The sequence below is a fragment of the Panthera tigris genome, chromosome A3 (assembly GCF_018350195.1).
Source record: "Panthera tigris isolate Pti1 chromosome A3, P.tigris_Pti1_mat1.1, whole genome shotgun sequence".
In the NCBI taxonomy this organism is placed as follows: domain Eukaryota; kingdom Metazoa; phylum Chordata; class Mammalia; order Carnivora; family Felidae; genus Panthera; species Panthera tigris.
Genome location: NC_056662.1, coordinates 68,662,855 through 68,681,845, shown reverse-complemented (window position 1 = coordinate 68,681,845; position 18,991 = coordinate 68,662,855). Strand labels below are relative to the sequence as shown.

The 18,991-nt window shown below is 34.8% G+C and overlaps 1 protein-coding gene across 21 annotated transcripts in view; it reads left to right on the top strand.

The window, feature by feature from the left end:
- NRXN1 (neurexin 1) overlaps positions 1 to 18,991 on the top strand; it is a 1,119,427-nt gene that overhangs the window by 951,654 nt on the left and 148,782 nt on the right. For all 21 annotated transcript variants that reach the window (XM_042981375.1, XM_042981374.1, XM_042981369.1 and 18 more), the window contains one exon: positions 834 to 1,005. In XM_042981375.1, the coding sequence (XP_042837309.1) occupies positions 834 to 1,005 (172 nt within the window). The remainder of the gene's footprint in view (positions 1 to 833; positions 1,006 to 18,991) is intronic.

The following is an 18,991-nucleotide window of genomic DNA, read 5'->3' as shown; positions in this document are numbered from 1 at the left end:
CAAATTTATTCCCATGCATTTTATTCTCTTTGATGTAATTGTAAATGGAATTGTTTTCTTAATTTCTCTTTCTGATAGTATATTATTGTGTAAAGAAACACAAGAGAGGGGCGCCTGGGTGGCTCAGTAGGTTAAGTGGCCGACTTCGGCTCGGGTCATGATCTCGCTGTCCGTGAGTTCAAGCCCCGCGTTGGGCTCTGTGCTGACCGCTCAGAGCCTGGAGCCTGTTTCAGATTCTGTGTCTCCCTCTCTCTCTCTGACCCTCCCCCGTTCATGCTTTGTCTCTCTCTGTCTCAAAAATAAATAAATAAACGTTAAAAAAAGAAACACAAGAGATTTTTGTCTATTGATTTTGTATCCTGCAACTTTACTGAATTTGTTTTTTTTTTAATTTTTATATTTTACATTTATTTATTTTTGAGAGAAAGAGAGAGACAGAGCACAAGTGGGAGAGGGACAGAGAGAGATGGAGACACAGAATCTGAAGCAGGCTCCAGGCTCTGAGCTGAAGTCAGACGCTTAACCAACTGAGCCACCCACGCACCCCTGAATTTGTTTTTTAGTTCTAGCCATTTTTATGGAGTTTTTAGGATGTTCTATATATAATATCATATAATCAGTAAATAGTTCCAGTTTTACTTCTTACTTTCCAATTTGGAAGCCTTTTATTCCTTTTTCTTGCCTAATTGCTGTGGCTAGGAGTTTCAATAATATGTTGAACAAAAGTGACAAGAGTGGATATTCTTGTCTTGTTCCTATACTTAATTCTTATTAAATGCTGACTAATCACTATAACTTCATACAATTCTTTTTTGTCCCCTCCTTCCTTCCAGCACCAAGGAAAAATTGGAGTTAAATTTAATGTTGGGACAGATGACATCGCCATTGAGGAGTCCAATGCAATCATTAACGATGGGAAATACCATGTAGTCCGTTTTACAAGGAGTGGTGGCAATGCCACATTACAGGTGGACAGCTGGCCAGTGATCGAGCGCTACCCTGCAGGTAAGCCAGTGAATGTGTATCGGGGGAAGATTTTATGAAAAACAAAGTGGAAAACAAAGCACTATTTTGCGTCCGTTTCACCAGATTGTGGGTTTTCTGAGAAACCATCAAGTATTTATTGGACTTTAAAATCATGTGAATGTAATGCTGTCCTAAACTGTTCTTGATACAGTGTACAAATGGCATTTTGTAGGAGAACTTGAAGGCACACTTTATCGTTTGCAAAATTCAGGACATCAGTCAAACCAGAAAAATGCACACATAAAAGGAACAACATGTCAAAGCTCTTTTTACTGGATCCTTGCATTCGAACAAAGGAAAGGCTTTGTCAAAAGTAACAAAGTTATATTTAAAACCGAGGGAGGGAATATTACATATTTTTCTCTGAAGAAAAGTAGGACCAGGTGGTTCCTTTGATGGTGCAGAGCTGAAACTCATGAAAGGTGCAAGAGGACCATGAGACAAATAGAGAAACAGTAAAGGAACAATATATAGTACTATAAGTCACCTGTTATAAGAACGTGTAAGTAAATGAAGTTTGTTTTCACTGTCATATAACCATATGGGAGTTTCACAAAGATTCTGTGACACTAGCATTATTCATTTCACTTCTATAAAATGAATGTCAAGCTATTATAGATAAAATAAAAATTACCTTTTTTCATTGTTAATCAGCTTATCAGATCTGCATTATTAAAACAAAGGAAATAAAGACTTAAACTAGTGTTACTTGTGGTTGCATATATTCCCAATTAAAAAAAGAACATGTTATTTTGGGGTGCCTGGGTGGCTTAGTCGGTTAAACATCCAACTTTGGCTCAATTCATGATCTCACAGTTTGTGAGTTCAAGCCCCACGTCAGGCTCTGTGCTGACCGTCTGCTTGGGATTCTCTCTTTCTCCCTCTCTCTCTGCCCCTCCCCCCTTTCTCTTTTTCAAAAATAAACTTTAACAATCATGTTATTTTAAAGTAAAATACAAATTAAAAGTATACTTGTATTTTACTTCAATTATTATCTCTATATTTTAGTACAAGAGGTTACTAAACACATCAGCCTCATTTCTCTCTGCTCCTCTTTTAGCTACAACTGACTTGTACAACAGATTTATAGTAGTGTATAAAGAAAATATTCAAAAAGAAATTTTCATTTTGCACAATACAAATGATTACCAAAATGCATATAAGCCTCTGTTATAAGTATTTGTTTCTTGGAAGAAATGATATGAGGAAATGACTAACTTATTAATAAAGATCTCAGTTTTTCTTAATACTGACTCACAATTAGGAAATGTGTAATGAAATGTCCGTGGTGCCCTCCTGGAACTTTTCTGATTTATATATTTCTACATCTTCAGGCCTCATTTCAAACCTATTCTATAAAACTGGTGCTGTGCAAATATTTGCTGAATTAAGTGTGATAAAAAAAAAACAGCTCTATGACAAAATTCAGAAGCAAGCACATTAATAATATGTCCAGGGCTCATTATAATACTGGCAAATAGTAGGCAGTCAATAAATATTTGCCGAATTGATGTCCTGGGAATTATCCCTACAATTACAAGAATGTACACCTTCTTTTACCATCTATAATGGATTGGAAGACTTGGAAGGAGAGTAACTCAAATATGTCACATAGACCCTGCTAATACTGCATTTACTGAAATCCTAGTAGAAGGGTATTTTTCATAAAAAGTACACCTTTAGTGTAAATTGGTAAATTTTCCAAAATACAGATTAATCAATACCTGTCTACTGAAAGGAAGTTACTGCACTGGACACCATGAAATGTGTAAAGTAGGCTAAGGTCTAGGCTGTGTCTCTGGGGGTTTTGTCATCTGTGAATAAAAGACCTGAATATGTAAATTGACAAATTCTGTTACTATTATAGTAGCCCAGCAATGTTTCACCAGTTGGTTTGTTAAAATTATTTCATTTTAGTAACTTTTTACTTTTATCACACTTTTATCACATAGTGCTATTTTTTAAGAGCTCCTTTTTAGAGAATGCTAATGGTGACCTACAAGGGGAGAGAAGTCCCACTCTCAAGTTAGTTGGAGAAAATCTGTTTTAAATTAAGTTTAAAATATCTATATCTGGACTTTATTTTATTAATATACATAATGCATCTCTAAAAGAGAAATACAATATGCATTTCTCAAGCATAGATAACCAAAACCTAGTTTTCTAATGCATTAATGCATTGAGATAAATATTTTATATTTTCAAAAATTTCTATGCCTCTTTAATATATTTTATCTGATTGACAGTCTTTTAATTGTGCACTTACTAGATACTATGTACTAGGTATATTTCAAAAAAGACATGATCCTGTGGCAGGCTAATGTCCAATTTAATACTAGAATAAGGCAGTAAATTAAGTCAGCAAATAGTTGTATATTTTTCTAGACTAAAATTTGTTTAACACACATATAATGTCTCATTTACCAATTAAATGGATGCCCAGTATAGGGGACAATGTAAAATATATTTAAAGATCAGAAACTGACAATATCCTGATAATTAAGGGACAATCTTTAGAAATAGTTATTTTAGATGCAACCTCTTTTATATTTAGAAAAAAAATAGGCACATGCAAAGATTCTATGTACGCTTTCAGTGAAAAGTATTTGAGATAATATTAATTAATCAAGAGTGAGCAAAGTCACAGTTATTATGGAAGATACAAGCAAAAGTAAAACACAGAATCTGTCCTCAAGAAAATTAGAGCACTTGTGAGGAATTTCAATATATACATGTAAAAAGTTCATGATGAATATGTAAAGAACTCAGGGGAGTCACCATTGTTATCAAGTATTTTATTAATCATCTGTTCTGTGTGCATTTCAGCATGATATTGAGGTAGGAAATAAGCCATGAAAATTTCAAAGACTTTCTTCTTTTGGAGCTGTATCTGCAACAATGCTGTGAAGGCTGAATACAAATTTAGAAGTGTGTGTCATCTAGATTAAAGTTTTTAGAACAAAGTGATTTTATGTATGAGTTCATTAGAAATGTCTAGTATATGTCTTTTATATTGGTTTGTGGTATCACTACTTTTATTTTAAAGTTTTTTTTGTTGTTGTTATTCTTCATTAGAAATACAGCTGCACTAATGCTTTTACCACCAAATCCTATAATCAGAGAAGCAGGAACCAACAGACTATATTTGGTTCCTTTTAAAGTGCCTGCACTGCAAAATATAGGTAATAAGGATTGAAATTAGTAATTAAGTATAGCACTTAACCTTCCATTATAGGGCTTTGTGGTAAGTGCTTTTATATGAAGCAATTCATCTGGTAGCAACACTATACATTTAATGAAAAGCACCTAAAGCGTTGACCAGTGGTATTACCCTATAATTGTCTGAAAGGCTTTCATAGAGAAACTAATTAGTAGAGGTAGATTTTATGCCCTTTTGGAGTATTTGAAATATTCTTTTAACCCAACAATTCATATTTTAGAATAAATATTGAATTTTCTGAAAAACAGACCCACTTTTCATTATTTTCTGTACATGGAGCAATGTATAGGAATAATATTGTGCAAGCCATTTAAAGTTGAGAAACCATTTATTAGTGCTTATTAGTTAAAGCTCTTAGAATGTAATGCATCATTGATATCTGATTTGTTCCTAATTACAATTATGTAGCAAAACTTCTCTCGCAACAAAAATAGATTTCCTTTTCTCATAATGTTAATCCACAGAACTTAACATCATCTTACTCTTTGCCCAGACTAAAGATTGCTCCAGTTAAATCACAGTTACCCTTGAGATTAAACGTTTGAGTTCATTTGTCTACCAGCATGCCAAAAAATGTCCTTTGCACAAAACCGAATACTCATTTCATTCATGTCAAATGAATAAATCAAATGAACAAATACTTAAAGGATATGCACTACATTAAAAGGACATACTAGATTTACCATCTGGACACAGAGATACATAAAAAATGTTGGAGATTAAAAATATACCATCTGAGAAAATATAAGACTTACCATATAACATTTGGCTAATTTTGGATGGATAAATACAAAAAAGGTAGGTTTTAAGGAAGAAGAAGCCATTTTGAAGTAAGTAGGCTAGTAAAACTATGAAAAAAAATAGGAAACTTGATTTGGATCTTGAAAGGCTTGATTTTTACCTAAAGGGTGGCATGAATTTATTTTAATGAGATTATCAAGAAAAGATAGAGACAGAAAGTATTTAGAAAGCTATTAAACCGTCCAGATGTCAAAAGATGAAGGCCTAGAGTAGTGTGTAAGAAAATAGAGAATAACATAGAATACGATGGAAAATCTGGTCAATGACTGAAAAGAAGGAGAGTCATTTCCACTTTTTAGTTTGTCTCTTTCTCTCATCAGCAATTTTCAACGTTTTCTTGCTGCACTATGTCACCAGACTGCCCCAAGTTAACAGTGAGATGGAAATCTATGGTAGGAATGAATAGAGAAGTCAAAGACATGTTTCTTGCTTGCTAAGAGTTTAGTCTTTTAGGGAAACAAGGATTCAGAAAACCCACCAATGTCAAATAAAATAGGTTAACTTCAAAATTACTAGTGAAGAGAAAACATGGTTTTCTATGGTGGTATAACAAAGCAGATTATTTAGGAATAGGAAAGTTTAGAAGAAAGAGAGGAATGGCCCAAGAAAAGATTCCATAGAGATGGTGTAGATATTTTTTGCATTACCATCACTTTGGCTCAAAGATCTTATTGATATTATCTCTAAATCTTGATTTTGTTTTAATCTTTGAAAGTTGGTAAAATATTTGAGAGCTCAGGAAATTCATGGTGATGATTTCCCTTTAAATTCTATATACTTAGTTTAGGTTAATTCTATATACTTAGTTTAAGTTGTCGGTAATTATTGACTATCTGTTTGAGTCATTCCATCATTTAAAAGTTTCCTAGATATTGGTGTTTTTATTTACTTTTAATGAAATTTTTGCTATGTATGATGTATTTGAGAAAATCTGCATTTGTGATCATAGCATAAAAAAGAGAAGGACCTTCACAGATCCTTCTATTTCAGCTCCTTCATTTTACAAACAATAAAATGGAACCTTTGAGAGGTTGGTGGATTTAGTCAGAATCACTTTGCCAGTTAGTGTCAGAGCCAAAATTATACTTGGGAATTCTTGTTTACCAACTTTGTGTACCTTATTTCATACTATCTGGAAGATAGAAACCAGAATGAAGATAAATCATTAGATAAATCCTTCAACATAGCAAGGTATACTCTTCATAGCTAAATATTAAGATGACCTACACGATTGGTCATGGTTGTACATGTTATTCCATGTCAGAGTCCATTACTTCTGCTGACCAACACAGACACATACACACACAAACCTATATTATGAGTGGTAAAAAATAACACATAGAAAAAAATTTTCTTAGAAAAACCATAGTTAATTACCCAAAGGATACAAAAATGCTTTTTAGAAGGGGCACATACATAAACATTAAAAAATAAATGTTTAAAAAAAGGCACCTGGGTGTGGCTCAGTAGGTTAAGTGTATGACTTCGGCTCAGGTCCTGATCTCATGGATCATGAGTTCAAGCCCCATGTTGGGCTCTGTGCTGACAGCTTGGGGCCTGGATCCTGCTTCTGATTCTGTGTCTTCCTGTCTCTCTGTTCCTTCCTCGCTCACACTCTGTCTTTCTCTGTCTCAAAAGTAAATAAACATAAAAAAAATTTACAAGGGGCACATGCACCCCAATGTTTATAGCAGCAATATCAACAAGAGACAAATTATGAAAAAAGCCCAAATTCCATAGGCTGACAAATGGATAAAGAAGATGTGGTGTATACACACACACACACACACACACACACACACACACACACTGGAATATTACTTGGCAGTCAAAAAGAATGAAATCTTGTCATTTACAACAATGTGGATGGAACTAGAGTGTATTATGCTAAGTGAAATAAGTCAGTCAAGGAGAGACAAATATAATATTTCACTCATATGTGGTATTTAAGAAACCAAACTGATGAACATGGAGAAAGGAAAGCAAAAATAAGAAAAACAAGGAGGCAAACCATAAGAGACTCTTAAATACAAAGAACAAACTGAGAGTTGCTGGAGGGGAGGTAGGTGGGGGAAGGACTCTTGTTGGGATGAGCACTAGGTATTATGTGTAAGTGATGAATCACTAAATTCTATTTCTGAAATCTTTGTCACACTGAAAAAAAACAAACAAACAACACCATAGTTATTTATCACTGAATTTTTGAGTCAGTAATACTCATTAGGAGGCACTGGTTATTTCTTAATCTCACTTTTGTCAAATCTCACATTTGACATTTGTCACATGTCTTGGTTAAATGTATAGATATGGGAAATGCTTGATGGAATTTTGTTTCCCTCCTACAAAAGTAAGGCAGTGAAAATATAACTCTTGATGGAAACTGATTAATCATAGTGAAGATTTGAATCATTCTTTAAATAAAAACTAATTTTTGGTGCGGTCCAGCAGAAGACATGGTAACCGGTATTTGTCACATAGTAGGCTACTTAATGAATAATTTTTGGAATAAATCCAGTTTCCTCATTCAACTTCTATGTAATAACATTGTCTTTTGCTCATGGTTTTTAGGCAAATATGTACATGGATGAATATTTATATGAATATATACATTTTTGGCTTCTGTGATATAGCTAACTGTAACTAATTCAAATTTTCCAAAGTAAAGCTTACACACTATGAAATATATGAAACTTCAAACACTGTAGCTATGTTAGAATTAGTGACTAAAATTCTGTCTTTTCTAGTATTAATATCTTCTTTAATGGTGCTCATTTTTTTGAGACTTTGGGGCTTTTCTTAATGAGGAAAAATTATAAATTTTTTATTAAGCAGTATATTAAATACATCTGCCTAAAGTGTGAGCTACAGAGAGATTGTATCCAAGGAGATGGAAAGAAATGGTACCTTCTCAGACTTTTCACTCATTCATATATATTCTCAGCGACCTGTATTTTTTTTTAAGTCAAAGAGTTCTTACAGTTACTGTAAGTCAATCACATTAGGATTTTTAATTTTTTGACAAAAGAAAAAAGAAAGTTCCTCTGATAGCTTGGTGGGCTTTGGCATCACTTATACTACACAGGCTAACAAACATAGATAATATAAATAAATATAAATAGCCCTTCATGATTTTCAGAAGATTTCCCTTTGTTCCCCATTATTGTTTTCAGTGTACAATCTTAGTACTCCAAATTCTTATCGTAATTAAGGTACACGTTGATCCCACTCCTGAAAAATATGTTAAACACAAAATGGCATTACCATAATTTTAAGTAAGGATAGCCAAAAGTATTAACTGAAGAACTGGGTTCAAGGACTTTTCCCCAAAGGTATTGATAATCAGGTCAATGAATCTATTCACTGGTTACAAAAAAATGAATTACTAATGTTACATAAAAAAATTGTTGCTACTACAAATGCATAATTTAGTTTTTAGGAGCAGAGGTGGAAAATGTTTAAAGTAATAGCTAAAGTGTGAAGGTCAGAGATATTACTTTTTTTTTTAATTCTAGTTTCTTTTTTTAAATTTTTTAATGTTTTTATTTATTTTTGAGACAGAGAGAGACAGAGCATGAGCAGGGGAGGGGAAGAGAGAGAGACACAGAATCCGAAGCAGGCTCCAGGCTCTGAGCTGTCAGCACAGAGCCGGACTGTGCTCATGACCTGAGCCGAGGTCAGACGCTCAACCAACTGAGACACCCAGGTGCCCCCAGAGATATTACATTTTTAAGGATCTTAGGCTTTCAGGAAATTTCACAGCTTTTCCAAGTGTTTTGGTTGATTTTGATAAGATTTATAGTTTTTTAACAATGCTTTTATAAACTTCGTCAGTATCCAAAAGTATCTTATATCCCACTGCTTATAATTACTTGAGTGCAATGGAAGATCAGTCGTGTTCCCAACTCAATGAACCATTCTCTTAATTCTTTCTCAAACACTCTTACTCCTTATTTTCTCAAGAGCGTTTTATTAAAGTGCCCAGGTATATTTAAATGCTTTTGTGATAAGTACAGATAACAACTAGTACCTTTGTGTATAATTAAACAATTTAAAAAATTCTACCAGCTGTTTTTCCCTTTCAGTTCTTAATGTCACCATTTGAATGCCAGCTGTGAGCAAGACTCATATTTTGCGTAGTATTTCCTTTTCTTATCACATACCTACTTTTCTTACGTTGTAAACTCAGGAATAAATTGGTATTAAATGTCACTTGATGGTAAATAATCACGGTTTTTTCAAGAGGACACAAATTAGCAAAAAGATAAAAATCTCATATCCAGATGTTGAGGCCCTATATAGACTTCATATGAGTACAAACATTAGATAACTATCCTCAGTTTTAGATATTAATCTATATCAATTTTTCTATTATTATTTTTTTTTTATTTTTGAGAGACAGAGAGATACATAGCATTAGCAGGGAAGGGGCAGAGAAAGAGGGAGACATAGAATCCAAAGCAGGTTCTAGTCTCTGAGCTGTCAGCACAGAGCCTGACGTGGGGCTCAAATCGATGAACCGTGAGATCGTGACATCAGCCAAAGTCAGATGCTTAACCGACTGGGCGACCCAGGTGCCCCTTTACCAGTTTTTCTTAATGTTTCTTCCTCTATGAGATGATGATGAAGTAGGGCATCTTATCTTTAGGAAAATACACATATGTCTGCATTTAAACACAGTTATGCATATGATTTTTTGGGGTTGTGTCTCAACATCCCATGGCCCATTTACCTAGGATTCAGAACCTGTGCTCTGGGTGATCTTGAGGATGTCAATTTTAGAGGAAAAAAAAACAAAACAAAACAAAGTCTGTGTAATGAACACAGAGGAACCTCCTATCCAAATAAAGTATGCTTCCAGTGAAATGTAGCTGCCCTTTATAACCTTCTAACTATGGATGTAGCCCTCTGGATTAGCCTCTTCTAACTCATATAAAATCTTTTTTCTTTAATAGAACAAGCCCAACTTTTGTACTTCCACTTTAGAAAAACTTAGTTCTCTCTAACATGATTATAAGAATGTTGTTATCCTTCTAATAAATGTATTTCAAGCACTGATATTATGCTTTATATAATTCTAGCATCAGTGCATTGCATATTAAACAGCCTCAAAACCAAGAGGCATGATTTGAGGCTCTCATGTGGAGAGATCTATTTGTAAATTATCTGAGGATTGTGAAGTGTGATGGCGAAATTACAGTGTCCAATGTGTTCAAGATAAAAATGACTATTAATCTGACATCTTTGGAAAGTGTTATCATTATTATGAGGACAAGTTAATAAAGCCCTTTGCATGTATAGAAGAAACTTCAGAACCCATGGAGGAGGACAATTTCTCTCCTTTTCTCCCCTTACTAGATAATTTTTCACTTTCATTACTTTTTTAATCTGTATGGTTTATTTTCTTACATATGTACTTAACTCACTCCAGGAGAATACTGACAATCCATTCCTTCCTTTCCACCAAAACCAAACTCTCAGCATCAAAAATGTTATAACCAATTAAGTTAGGTGAATGTAGGAAAATGTATATTCTAATTTCTGTATTAAGAACTACCGCAAATGTGGCAAATAGATGCCATTTGAACACTATCTAAGGTTCATAATTTTGAAAAAAATCCAGAGCAAAGATCAACAAACTTTTACTGTAAAAGGCCAGGTAGTAAATATTTTCATCTCTGTAGGTCTCATGAGCTCTGTCACAATTACTCAGCTCTGCCATTGTAGCTCAAAAGCAGGAATAGTAATAAGCAAATGAATGGCTGTGGCTGTGTCCTAGTAAATCTAGAAAAATAGGTAGAGGGACACATTTGACCTGTACACCATAATTTCTTGACCCCTGATATAAAGGCATAACAGAAGGATATGGGGACCAATCTGAAGGAGCTCCTACATGCCAGAATTGGAGTTATTTGAAGAGCAAATTAAATGGATATAGCACTGGATTATAATCCAGATAGTGAAATAAGTATCCATGAGCACATATTGGTATTAATAAGTAACTGAATGGACAGATGACAGATAGATAGGTAGATACATGGATATATAGGGGAGCAGGAACAGTTTTGCTTTTTGTTTCGTTTGTTTTTTAGAGAGAGAGAGAGCAAGTGAACAAGCACAAACATGGGAGAGGGGCAGAGGGAGAGAGCCACACTCAGTGTTGAGCCTGATTTAGGGCTCAATCCCATGATCCTGGGATCATGATCTGACTTGAAATCACGAGTCAGATGCTCAGCTGACTGAGCCACATAGGTGCCCCTAAGGAGAGTTCTTTCTTACAGAATAATTCAATTAGCAAATGTAGAAGGATTATGGAAATAGAAATTCAGCATTACAACTTCAAAGTAACAATTGTTGAGGGTAAGATTCACCAACAGATGCCAAAATTAGTGCATAAAAGTTGGAGTAGAGACTAGTAATTTATGTAGTGTAAAAGTATCTCCTTCAAGGGGAAAGTAAAAACCTTTCACAAAGAAACTCAGTAGAACACCTTAACCAAGTAATCAAATTAACCATCATCATTATTAAGAAATATTGATTTATGTACCTCATGATATAATGCACTGAGAAAGTATTTGCAACAAAAATTCATAACCTCGATCTAATCATGACAAATGTGATGTGGGAATCTGTGTTGGATTCTGGACCAGAAAAAGGACATTAGTTAAAAATTAGTAATAAAGTCTATACATTACTTAATAGTATAATACCAATGTTAATTTCTTAGTTTTGATAATTACCCAATGGTTGTTTCACTTGTTAACAGTGAAGAAAGGTGGGTAAAAGATATGTGAAGCTCTCCTTACTATTTTTATAATTTTTCTGTAAACTAGTAATTTTTAAAAAAAATTAAAAAAAATTATTTTTATCAAAAATACCTTTTCCTCAATTCTCTATAGCATTATTCCAGGAAAAAAAAAAGATTTTAACAATAAAATTTCATGTCTTTGTAGAACTGGCAAGTCAGATGTAATTGTTATGATAAATTATATATTAACATGTTTATATGGTTGTTAGAAAAGCACATTTATTCCTGAGGAATATAAACCTAGTTTCTATAATAATCCAAAGGTATAATATAATCTAATATTTTAGTTCTTAATTAAGAAAGAATGACATAATAAATGTGAAAGTCTTTTGAAGTATGAAGCCTTTAAATAGGCCATATATTAAAATTTAAATTATGATGGTGAATATTTTGTGTCAAATTTAGCCTCATGGGTTGGATATTTGTCAAAGAAAGTCTTTCATCTTAAACATTTTAAAGTCTGTTTTGTTTTTAGCCTTTTGAATTTGACTGTATTAAAAAGCAGCTAAGATTCCTACCTCTTCTGAAAATTTGAGACTAACTTCACTCATGTTAAGTATTATTGAAGTAATTTGTCATCTTGGGCATATTATCTATACTGGTGGCCTGAATATTTAAAATATCCATTGAGAGTCCAAAAGAGAATATACCTAACATAAGTCTGTCTAGATATTACCATATGCATTTCCAATGAAGTATTTTAGCTGAATTTATGAGATATAAAACTGGACAGAATAGAGAAACATCTAGCTTCATTTTTCTAGATAGTGTCAACTAATTGATAGCATGCCATAATAATTTTTCAGGGTCACCTTGCTGGAGCATTTTAAAAGTCCATGTAGAGTCTTCAGCTTTCTCATTTGTTATTTTTATTGCTCAATTTGGCAGAGGAGTTGGATGAGAGTGTATTTTCTGGTTAATGGAGAAACAAACAAAAAGGCTTTTTTTAAATGCAGACTTTGCTGTAAAGTGGGGGTGGGATGAGGGTGCAGGATGGTCACAGTCACAGAAGGAAACAGGTCTGGGGATAATTAGATGAGGCCTGTACTTTATGGAAGCGTGTTTGAATAGAAGGTTAAATGCATAGGATTGACTCAATAAGGAAATTGGTGTTGCACAAGGGTTGAGGTAAAGAGGTAACACTTCACCCCAAAATCCCAAACATTCACAGGGCCCATATAAATTCCTGCCTTTTGTAGGATCTAATATTGGCAAGAGGGAGCTAGACAGGCAATCTATATGGGGACCTGTGGTAGTTTTGTTTTGTTTTTTTAACATTTATTTATTTATTCTGAAAGAGAGTGTGGGTGTACACTCATGCGTGAGCAGGAGAAGGGCAGAGAGAGAGGGAGAGAGAGAATCCCAAGCAGGCTCCACACTGTCAGCGCAGAGCCCAGTGCAGGGCTCAATCCCAAGAACTGTGGTATCCTGACCTAAGCCGAAGTCAAGAGTTGGTTGCTTAACCAGCTGAGCTACCCAAGCACCACTGTGGTATTTATTTTATATACATTTTCCATTATAAATATTTTATAATCTTTAAAAGCCAGCTAATGTTATGTCCTTCTGATAGATGAGTAAACACAGAGATTAGGTTATTTGCCAAGGTCACAGATCCCAAAGCTCACTCCAGTACTCTGAAGTATTATGCAACATTGCCTACACTATTTATTCTTACTCCTTCTAAGGAAAAAAAAAAAGAGAGAGAGAGAGAGAGAGAAGTTTCTTTTTGGTGTTGCACAAGGATTGAAGTAAAGAGGTAACAACCTTTGTTGTGAGGTGCCTGGGTGGCTCCGTCTGACTCTTGATTTGCTCAGGTCATGATCTCAGGGTTCATGGGTTTGTGCCCCACATTGGGCTCTGTGCTGAGTAGAGATTCTCTCTCTTTTCCTTGCTTTCTTCCCCTCCCTTGCTCTTGCTCTCTCTCTCTCTCTCTCTCTGTCTTTCTCTCTGTCTCAAAATAAATAAATTAAATAAATAAATAAATAAATACATAAATACATAAATAAAAAATTTAAACCTTTGTTGTGCTGAGGTCCTGTTACCAATGCGTATTGCTCATTTTGTTCAGATCTCTGAGGGCTGTGTAAGGGTCCCTTGGGATTGGTATCATGCTCATAATGATGCCTTCCCCTGCTACTTGTCATTCTTCTTTTGTTTTTTGGTCATTGTTTATTTAGGTATAGCAGTGAGTGTCAAACCCAATTTGTGTACCCCTCTTAAACACTAAATTGCAATAGGAAATATAGATCACACATCAAATGATCAAACTTCAGACATATGCTATATACTTAACACAAGATTAAAGATGGAGTAGTGTGGACCTTAAGGGACAAGGTTCAGGGGTCAGACTGCTTGAGTTCAAATCTTAGTTACAACACTTCACACATGTGATACCTTTCACCAAATACTTTAGCTTCTTTGTACTTCAGTTTCCAAATCTGTAAAACGTTATTAATGATAGTACTTACTTCAGAGGATTGTTTGAATTTTCAATGAGTTAGTTATTAGTTTCAAAATACTTAGTTATTAGTAAAACCCTGGTAAGTAGGAAGTACTCAATACATATTAGCTCCACTGTCAGTAATCATAGTAGTTCAGTTTTGCAATCCTATAAGTGCAATAGGTACGGATCTCCCTATTTTAGTGTCTGATTCCTTCTGAGAACAAATTTACCCTGTCTTGGCTATCAGACTTGGGTTCATATACATGGAGATAAATCTTTCCAGAAGGTTTAAGAGATGTAATTGCCCTACACTCTTTTTCCCCCCACCAAACTCATTCTGAATCAAGATATTAAAGAGGCATCACTATGAAGAACTGGGTTCAAGTCCAATGAGTGACACAGAAAATATGTTCTGTATAAATTTAGAAAAAGGAGTGGTGTGGGGTGATCAGAGAAGACTTCATGAAAGACTGGAATTTGGGCTGGGTGTTGGGGAGTCCTCTGACTTTTAGTAAGTGAGCATTAGGGAGACCATGCTAGCTGATGGACAGACTACTGCTTCTAGTTATGCAGTTTGGGTGACTATGGACTGCACCAATATCCCATTGGAGGAAATGAGTGGAAGCTGGAATCCAGTGTATGTTTGGGTCAACAAGCCATGTGCCCTAGCACAGAGGATGTCCCCTGAAAAAGAATTGACTTTTCCTTCTTACCAAGCACCTTGGGTTTACCCAAACTTTTGTCTGGGTGTTAACTGTCAGGGGAGAGTCTCCTTTCTGTTTCCTGTGATGGCACCCTTTAATTAGGAGACCAAACACACATAATTCCAAGAGAAAAGAAGCAATATTAATAGTTACTACTATATTAATAGGCACCTGCCAACCCTATCTTGGGCAATCAAAAACATTTTTCACTTTATGTGTAAGCTGCCAAGTAGAACTGAGACTATTGCTTGTCTCTTAACTGGAGAAACTAGAATCAACCTGTTGGTCATTATATTAGGTGGTTGGGTTTATTCCTGCTCAGATGGGGAAACTGAAGATATCAGTTAAAAGAAGTCTCAGACCAAACTTTAGGAAATAATTTTAACCAGACTCAAAATCATTACTTTTTTTTTCCCTAAAAGTATTTTAAAATATCAGTACATTCTCAGTCACTTGTAAATCTTGTGCTTAATTTCGTCTTTTGTCTAGCCAAGTTTCACATATCTTAAATTATGTTTAATTTTGTTCAAATTTCTTTTTCACTTTCTGCCTGAAGATATTTTTCTTGAGTATTCATTTTTTATTCTGAATTAGAAAGCATTGAGAAAAGGTAAGCAAGTAGGATGGAAAGAAAGCATCATAAAATTGATTGAATTATTTAAAGTGCTTACAACAGAAGCAATTCTTGGACCTAGCCATTTCTTTCACATATTTTACTTTAAGGCCCTAATAGAGGCCCAGTCTTGGATACTCCTTTGATCCATCAATGAACGTTCAGTAAGACCCATCTCATGGTTGTTCCATGGTATGCCAAAGCTGATGGGGAACACAGGGAAGCAAACAAAACAAAACAAAACAAACAAACAAACAAACAAACAAACAAACAAAAAAACAGTTTTTTGTTCTGCAGGAGTTTGAGGAATAACCGGAGAGGAAAGGTAACTCAGAGAAGTATGAATTTTACAGGAAGTACAAGATTACATAGCACAAAATATGATGATGAGAGCTGGAAAAGAGATGTGTTTAGTACTTAAAACAAGTCTGAGTCTGTTCCAGAAGGGACAAATGGATGTATATTGATGAGGAGCCTATTCTAGGTTGGAGGGAGAATGAATCAAAGAATAAAAGTGGTTAAAGATCCCAATATAGCACAAAAAATGGTTTTTCTCCCTGTGATGGTGTGTTGATGATAACTTCATACTGTCTTAATGATTAAAGCTGAGGGAGTAATTAAGGAAGGAAGGTCAGAACCACTTTCTTCCAGAATTTGTGGGTTCCTGAGGTATGTCTATACTGTGACAAAAGGATGTTTTCTTTGGGAGTGTCAAGATGGCCTTAGAGATAGCAACATTCTGCAGATTCCTGTTTGAGTTCCCCTGGGCTCTCAAGAGAAATTGAGTACAGTTTCTGAGTCTGTGATGATAAGGTGAAATGAACACTGTCCACCTGGACAAAACAGAGGTAACTGGTGGTAGTTGTGTGTAACTGTTAACTTTTAATAAAAAATCTGGGTGAATAGGTAGAGGTAGGCACAATTGAGTTTTATTTCTACAAAGATGTGTATTTCTGATTGCAGCTGAATTCTCATTCTAACTATCTTATAACTTCCCAAGCCACCCTACTAAACTCCTAACTTGTGTCATTAATAACATAGTTCACTTATTACCCCCACATATCAAAATCTTTTAGTTAATCCCATCAGATCAGTCACTGGGTCCAATGGTAGGCACCAGTCCGTCCGCTAATTATTACTTCAAAGATTCCCCAGTTTCCATCATTCATTTTCTATCCTTGCTGGCATTATTTTAGTGATATAGGCCTTTATCACAATTGGACCCCTCGTTATCAGCTGTAAACCATCTATATTCATCTTTGGCCCGCATTATTTTAATCCATTTGGTATATAGCCAAGATGTTTATCTTCCTGAAATTGCTTTTATCATATCTCTTCCTGCCCTTCAATTCTTCAGTGGCTCCCTTAAGTAGGCTATATAAGAATAGAATTTGTATAGATGAAGAGAGATGTATAGTAGGGTTCAATGCCTTTCTTTGGGGTCTGATATTTCATAATTGGGAATTTTATTTTTCAAATTCTATTTTTTTATTTTTACACACAGAAATTTTTTGAAAATCTGACTTTTCTTGCTTGACATTTTTCTAAATATTATGTTACCAATTTCTTGCCCTTGCAGTAGGAAACCAAGGATTACAGGTGTTCTGTTTTGTTTTTTACAATATTTATCATTCCAATGTCATACTTTAAACTTTACTGTGGGTCTTTATTGAATATATCTAAAATCTATTAACTTTGAAAAGTAAATGTAATGATTAGGGGCGCCTGGGTGGCTCAATCGGTTGAGCATCTGACTTCAGCTCAGGTCATGATCTCATAGTCCATGAGTTCGAGCCCTGTGTCAGGCTCTTTGCTGACAGCTCAGAGCCTGGAGCCTGCTTCGGATTCTGTGTCTCCCTCTCTCTCTGCCCCTCCCCCGCTCGTGTCCTGTCTCTTTCTGTCTCAAAAATAAATAAAAACATTAACAAAAATTTTAAAAATGTAAATGTAATGATTAAATGTAACTAGAGTATTTCTGTGTGTAGCCAAACCAAAACAAATCAGAATAAGAAAGTCCGCTGTATTTGCCAATAATGTGTGATGATGCTCTTTACTTTTTTTATTTCCTTTAAATATTAGATAATAAGAATAATAGTAGTTTTATGACATTTTTTCAACTCTTAATGAGCTATGGTACTTTCCAATTGTCTTCTAATTCTGTAGATCTCAAGAGACCAATGCATCAAGGTTATCAATCCCATCTTATATCAGTTGGGAATTGGACCAGATTCTAGCTAAGGTCTTTTCATTTCTACAGGTCTGTAATTTTGTGTAGTCTATAAAAACAATAGTAGCCATCTATTACCAGAAACTATCCAGGTGCTTTATACAAATCACATCTTATTCTTAAAAATAATCTCATTAATCCCATTTTACAGATGTGGTAAGACATGGAAAGAGTAACATGCCTTTAGTACTTACTGAAATTTGAACCTGGGATTTTCTAAGTCCCATAAAATCAAATGGACTTAATTATTTCTTTCCATGAATCTTAATACTCTTGTGGTTTAAATATTTGGAAAACAAAGATTTCACAAATTTAAAACTGGAAACTCTTTGCCTTGGGGCTGTTAAAAGGTGACTTCATTTTTGGTGAGAAATAATGCCATCTACATGTACTGCAACTTTCACCTAAATTATTGTGACAATGTAAAGTGTTTAAAAAGCTATGTATTCTTGATAATATGTTGAGTTATAATCCCTTAGGTTAGTCATGAGGTGAAATTTCTTAGTCATTAAATAAAATAACATGGCAACCCAGGGGGAATGGATGCCTGGAGCTAAGGTAGGGGGTGATGGAGCAGTGCAGGGGGTGATAGACTATAGCATGGGAGGTTGAGATGGAGACACAGGTCCCAGGAATATCAGAAGAGAGAGTTAAAGTCAAAGACAAAGCTTTCCCAACCCCTTCTATCAAAAATTTCCCCCAAGTAAAATCAGGCCAAAATTGAAATCTGGCCGTATGGGTGCCAGCGGTGAAATTGTATTCAATTTCTTAGGAAATATAAGACTTGAAATGATTGCATTCAGATAAAGCCCAAATCTTTTTGTTTTAGCACTAATTTGTGCAGTCATCTTTTTTGCTAGGCCTCCGGTTGTCCTTGGGTATTTTCAGTGGAGGCGCTCACCTGTATTGCTGGGTGGCTTCAGGGAGGTAGGGATACCTTATCGAAGTTGGGCTTGGAATTGGTGTCATTACCCACTAATAAGCATCCAGAGAGAAAGAGAACAGAGTAAGTCACTCATCCATTTGGGAGTAGATGATAAATATTTCAAGTTAACTGTGAAAGTTGCTATTTTTGTAGCTGTTGTTAACTATTTAGCAAGCCCCCCAAAACCTAATTATGATCTCACAGAATCATTTTTTGTGTTTACTGAA